This window comes from Zingiber officinale, chromosome 9B, assembly GCF_018446385.1.
Source record: "Zingiber officinale cultivar Zhangliang chromosome 9B, Zo_v1.1, whole genome shotgun sequence".
NCBI classification, from domain to species: Eukaryota; Viridiplantae; Streptophyta; class Magnoliopsida; order Zingiberales; family Zingiberaceae; genus Zingiber; species Zingiber officinale.
The window spans coordinates 46,663,457-46,669,888 of record NC_056003.1 but is presented as its reverse complement, the minus strand read 5'-3'; the positions used below and the strand labels follow the sequence as shown (position 1 = coordinate 46,669,888).

The 6,432-nt window shown below is 34.6% G+C and overlaps 1 protein-coding gene across 1 annotated transcript; it reads left to right on the top strand.

Annotated features, from left to right (window-relative positions):
* The first annotated feature begins 2,158 nt into the window (after window positions 1-2,158).
* LOC122022658 (E3 SUMO-protein ligase MMS21-like) lies at window positions 2,159-3,260 on the top strand. The gene is made up of 3 exons (XM_042580708.1): window positions 2,159-2,293; window positions 2,909-2,994; window positions 3,067-3,260. Exons 1-3 carry the CDS (start codon window positions 2,178-2,180, stop codon window positions 3,195-3,197), a joined length of 333 nt encoding a protein of 110 aa, XP_042436642.1. The 5' UTR covers window positions 2,159-2,177; the 3' UTR covers window positions 3,198-3,260.
* Window positions 3,261-6,432: the final 3,172 nt, after the last annotated feature.

The following is a 6,432-nucleotide window of genomic DNA, read 5'->3' as shown; positions in this document are numbered from 1 at the left end:
CCTTCAACAGTTAAGACAATGTCCAAGTTTCATTTCCAATCAATGCAATTGGGACCAATAAGTTTGTTTTCTTTCAATATAACAGCAAGATGATTGAAAGCTAATTGAAATCCTAAGAATCACAAAATATTTGGTCAACACTTTAGAATTTAAAATAATATTGATTCCTCAAACAATATCATTTAAATTCACCAACATCTCAAAACACCGTGAATTTTGTATGCCACAATAGTGTGAACATATATAAATTCAAACATTTGTAAGAGGGGGTTTTACCCATTAATTTTATTATCTTGTCAACCTAACTTTTTGACAAATAAAATTAATAGTTGATTTTTCTTCAGTCACACAAATAATAGCAGTGACTCTGATGGGGAGGATACTATTAAATGCGCCTAAGTGTATACCATTACTTGATACTTAGTCCATTAAATAGGATTGTGCCCCTTCAGATGGAGAAGATCAGATAAACCTAAATAATTTCCTATAATCATCCATAAAGGGAGTTTGATTTAGTGATCCGCAAACAAACTCATCCGATGTGGAGGAAGGCACTCAAAGCCAACGCGCAAGTTTGAATGCATCACTTACAAACCAGAAATGGAGACCGTGGAATTTAAATAATTTCTCTCCCACTTAGTTATTTAAAATGAGAAATTTTAACATGCACACACACACAACACATATAAACAGCATAAAAGGCAATAAATATGGAAAATAATTTTCCAACTATTATGGCCTCATCCATAGTTGTCCTCCATGTGCCACTAACCCTAGCCGCCGCCAATGGGGCATGTCGTCGCGTCTATCTTGCTTCCTTTTCCACTGTGCCTCTGGTCCTCAAATAGCACCATGCCTCGCAAGGATACGATCCGTGGTAAAAATAAAATTTTATATTTATCGATCCTATATATTATTATTATTATTATTATTATTTGTTAATATGAGTATTTTTCTGATGCATGCAATGAAAACGTCTTTCCTTTCTCTAGGTCAAGGAAAGCGGGCACCAGTCCAATTGATTTGGTCAGTTAAAGAATGCAGGTTATTTTTAGTGGCATTAGCAATGCATATAGGCTAGGTCAGATGATCATATAGGGCGGATTGAGTGAGCCAGGAGTATTTGGTTGGTTTGGGCGAACTAAGTAGGCCAAGTTGGTCGATCCAAGCTAAAGGAGATGGGCGTTTCATTTGAGTCAGGCGAGCCAAGCGGATTGATTGAACTTGGTAAGTCAAGCTGTATAAAGTGGTTGGCGTTGGTCGGTTAGTTAAATGTCATCATTTCAACAAGATAAAATGATGACATTTAACTTTTCCTTATGAGATGAAATATTCTAGTTGGTTGGCTAGTTATCTTGAAGTGTCGTGTTAATTTTAATTAATTAGGTAGTTGAAACTGGAAGGGTTTAAAGAAAGCTTATTGGTGTGTTATGGAAGAGTCTTGACAAAATGAAATTTCTCAAGTTAATGGGATATTTTACCAGCTCACTGTTGACTCAGTTAATACCCTCAGTAACACCATGTCAACCTCATGCCAAAGAATTTTGTCCATGGTTCCAATTCCATGTAGAAAATTAAATCATGGGTCATCTCAAAAGGGAATGTGAAGACTATTATAGCTAAGCAAATCATAAGAGAAGAACATATTTTCTAACTATAATTGCACCATATGCGTGAAGTTTATTATCCTACTGTTCTTTTATGAGTGTGTGATCATATTTTCAGCTTGGTATATGAAAAAAACTACATGGTTGCATTGCCTATTTTCATATGATTGAATGCATGCCATAAGTTTTTACTTTAAAATTGGAATAATAACTTTTTGCTTACATATGTTTATGGCATTTCCTCTGCATTCATTGTTTATGGTTAAGTTATTTTAAGTTTTTTCTCCTCTATTTCCCCATTAGTCTATGAATTTTGGTTTTTGTCATTTCTTAGTTTTATGTATGAATTAAGCATGTTTAATTGTGAAAAAAAAATCCTCTTTTCTTTAGTGTGTTTCTGTTATTCAAGAGCCATGTATATATTGTCTTTATTAGTGATGTGAGGGTATGCAGCCAAGAGGAACATGTATTCTTCAATTTTATTTTAGCATGCATTTGGTCGAAAAGTATTGTGGCATTGTTAAATTATTACATAATTTATTACAGAATGTTCACCATGCTGGTCAACCAATGCCTGGTGAGGAGCAAGAAGATATAGTCATGACCAGTACCCAGAATAACCTATTAAATATGAAGTGCCCTTTGACAGGAAAGCCTGTTACAGAATTGCAAAATCCTGTCCGTTGGTAAAGTAGTGCTTCACTCTTTACCAAAGTTTTATAGTTATGTTTTTATCCAATATAATTTAAAATTCCCTAATTTTTTGTTTGTTAGTAATGAAAGATGAAAACATAACGGTCAAGTGAGATTGTTTCATATGTACAAACTCATTTTTTTTTCTTTGTGAATGAACAAATATTAAACGGTTCACAAGTTAACTAAAAATAACTATTTTAAGTGAACTTCTTTCTTAAAATGCATTGCTTGGTTTCCTTGGAAATCATGTTCCTTCTTGAACCATATTCAATTTGGCATGAGTCCTTATTTGATTAGTTGCGAACTATGAATTTGTGTGCTTTGTAGAATGCAATGTGAGATATGTTAATGTCGTAGACAACATTCCATAGCTTTCTACTTATATTTCCTTCTAACAACTCAAAAAAATCTTTTAATAGATTTTGTTGATTCAATTGTTCATGTTCCTTGAACAATGCTTGATGTATATTTATTTATCAAGTGATGAAGAAGCTTATGACTAGTCTGTTTCACTTTTTTTTTTGTTTCCCAAGCAAAAGGTATGTTATTATTATTATTAAAGTCATAAACTGTGTTCTTTCTATCTGTTGTTCTTCATCAAGAAGGATGGACTGCAAGCACATTTATGAGAAGGAACCAGTAATCCACTATATAAGCACAAAGAAACCACATTCTCGATGCCCAGTTACAGGTAAGTTCCCTATATGTTGTAGTTGATCTTTCGTTGTTGATCTTTTTGCTCATTACAGCTACATCCTATCAGGTTGCCCAAAAATTCTCCAAGTTGGACGGGTTGTATGCGACGCCTTGCTTACAATAGAAATTGATGAAATGTGTTTGGCATCAGCTACAAACATAAATTCAACAATGGTAGAAGATTTTTACAGAAGTTGACTGAAAATGGCAACACTGCTCCCTGCAACTGTAAGCTTGATATAATTTTTCAAGGTGATTTAGCCCCTGTCGGTGATTTATCATCAGCCAATGCGATTTAGGCATCATAGTTAATTATCTTTTGATGTTGTAAGAAGAATATTTGTGTAATTTGTGGATACGGACTTGATGTGTACAATATCGATTATCTTTTTATGTTGTAATAATAATATTTATGTGTTGGTTACATGGATATTGACTTGGTGTGTTTAGATACACCAATGTATAATAATATTAACTAAATTTTGTACTATTAAAATATTATATAATATCAATTTTTCACTATTTCGGAAATTGAATCGATGTTGTTAAACAATACTGATATTACATCGGTTTTCCACCACTACCAAAACCGGTGTTATTAACTGATATTACATCGGTTTTACACCGTTGTTGAAACGGTGTCGTTAAGTGATACTACACCAGTTCATAACCGATTCGAAAACCGGTGTCGTTAAGTGATACTACATTGGTTATAACCCGATGTCTAAAATGGCAAACCTTTTACATCGCCTTCATAGACATCGGTCGATTTTGTAATAGACAGCGGTGGAAAACCGATGTCTATGAGGGGTTTTCTTGTAGTGTATATTCGACAAGGGAATGTACATGTAATCTAAATAGAACAGAATGTAAAATCCTAAAACTAATACAACTCCGGCTGTATTTAATATTTACAATCATGCACACACATAAAATGCCCTCGACATGCCCGAGGGTCCAAATCACACACAAACACAATATGGTCATAATAGTTAGAACTAGGATGCCTGCAACCACAAAGTTAATCTATTTGCACATCCTACTATTATCCTGCCTAAATTTATGTATGAAAAGTGCATAATTTAACTAAAAACTAAACACACAGAGGCAAAAAACTAGCTCTGATACCAATTGTTGGCGCTACTCGGAATTCTGTTCTATTTCCCCTGTACAAAAATTTATACAAGCACAGAACTTTTCCTAGCAACCCATGTGCTTTTCAGAAGTTTAACTTGGATTGCAAATGAAACTTAACATTATTAATCCAATTTCAACCCATGTGTTCATCAGAAGTTAAAACATATTACAGAAGTTGATTAAATATCTATTTCAAGGATTGGCTTCCAGGTCGTTGGTGAGGCACTCGACCTTCTTGGGTATGGGATCATCCACCACTTCCTAGACAAAGTCTTTCAAAGAAATTGAATATTTAAACTCCTTACAGTAACCTTAGGTTTAATTACAGAGACCATAATTGAAGCATAAGATCATTGGCCTCTTGTGTTGGTATTTCAGAATCCATACAAAGAAAATAAAGTAACTAATACGTAGCGGAATAATTAACTAGTTGTACCTTTCCTTTTTTTCAATAGACCTCTTGATCTTCTGCTGTATTCCTCTCCTCCTCTTGGACATCGTGTGGGCGACGATCTTCCAAGATAACACCACCCAAACCACTTCTTTGCCTCCAAGACTTTCGACCACCAAGGGATTCTAGAATAGGGAGTCTCCTTCTCTTCTTCTTCTCCTCCAAGTAATTGGCCACAAGAAGATGGAGCCTCTTGATGCCGCCAGCCCTTGGTAAAGGAAACAAGGGGAGAATAGAAAGGGACGAGGGCCGACCAAAACAAGGATTAAAGGAAAAGACTTAGGTTGTGTTATACCATAAGGCACCATCTACCTCTCTTTTATAATCCTTGGTGAATGCAAAAAAGGAAAGATTTAAAATTAAAACCTTCCTTTTAATTCCTATTATGTGTGGCCGACCCTTATTTGGGCAACAATTAAGGATAAATTTTAAATTAAAATCTCTCGTTTGAACCATTGTGGATGGCTACAAAAAGGAAATATTTTAAAATTAAAATATCTCTTTGAAATCCCTTTGTGGATGGCTATAAAAGGAAAGTTTTTTAAAATTAAAATCTCTCTTTAAAATCCCTTGGAGGATGGCTATAAAAGGAAAGATTTTAAAATTAAAATCTTTCTTTCAAATCCCTTGAAGGATGAGTATAAAAGGAAAGATTTTAAAAAAATTAAAACTCTCTTTTAATTCCTTGTGGTCGGCCCCTTGCTTGGGCACCAAGCAAGGCTTGGCCGACCACCTCTTGGGCTCCAAGCAAAGCTTGGCCGACCCTTGCTTGGGCACCAAGCAAGGATGTGGCCGGGCCATTACTTGGGTAAGAAGTGGACTTGGTTGGATACAAGGTTTTTTTATAAAGAGGCTACAACAGGGACCTAGAGGAGGAATTGGTTTTGGCCTCCTGATGGACTTGGGCTTCCCGTGCTGAACCCGAACACCTAACTCAAGTCCATCAATAATAACTCATACCACTAAAGGATTATTATTGAACTACCGCACCAATTCCATATTACAATATGGGCTCCTTCTTATTATGACTGTGTTAATCTTCCTGTGTTTAAGATATCGTATGTCCATTAATTAAATGAGTTACTAACAACTTACTTAATTAACATCTAACTTCAAGAGTAGTACTACTCAACTTCATTGTCATGTCAGAACTAAGTCCACCTACAGGGTTTACATGACAATCCTTATGAGCTCCTCAAGGAGACATCATCATCCTAATAAATAAGACATAGTTTCCTTCTATAATCAACAACACACCATATAAATAATATTATTTTTCAACTTATCAGACCTATTGATTTAACGAATAAATCTCACCCTTTGATAAATTAAAGAAATAAATACTAAGTACATGTACTTGTTATTATATCGGGATTAAGAGTACGCACATCCATAATAACAGAGGTTCTGTTCTTTTATGCAGTCAGTATAAAAGGAACAAACTCAAAATGATCCTGCTCAATACACACATAGTGTACTGGTGTAATTTTATAGTCAAGATAAACTAATACCAAATTACACTACAACTATTCCAATGGTTTATCCCAATCCATCTTGGTTGTGAGCTACTATTTATAATTTATAAGGAACTGATAACATGATCTTCTGTGTGACACCACATACCATGTTATTTACAATATAAATTAAATGGACAATTGCATTTAACTAAATACAGACATTTAACTAATGTGATTCTCATTTCAAAATAAATGTTTATACAAAAGCTAAGTTTTTAATATACATTCTAACACAAAGGCATCGTCATGATTCAGTCCAAAGTCAGAGGGCCTTTCAAGTGTGCGATGATCATTCTCCAATGGAAAACTAGGCTGAATGTTTAAATGG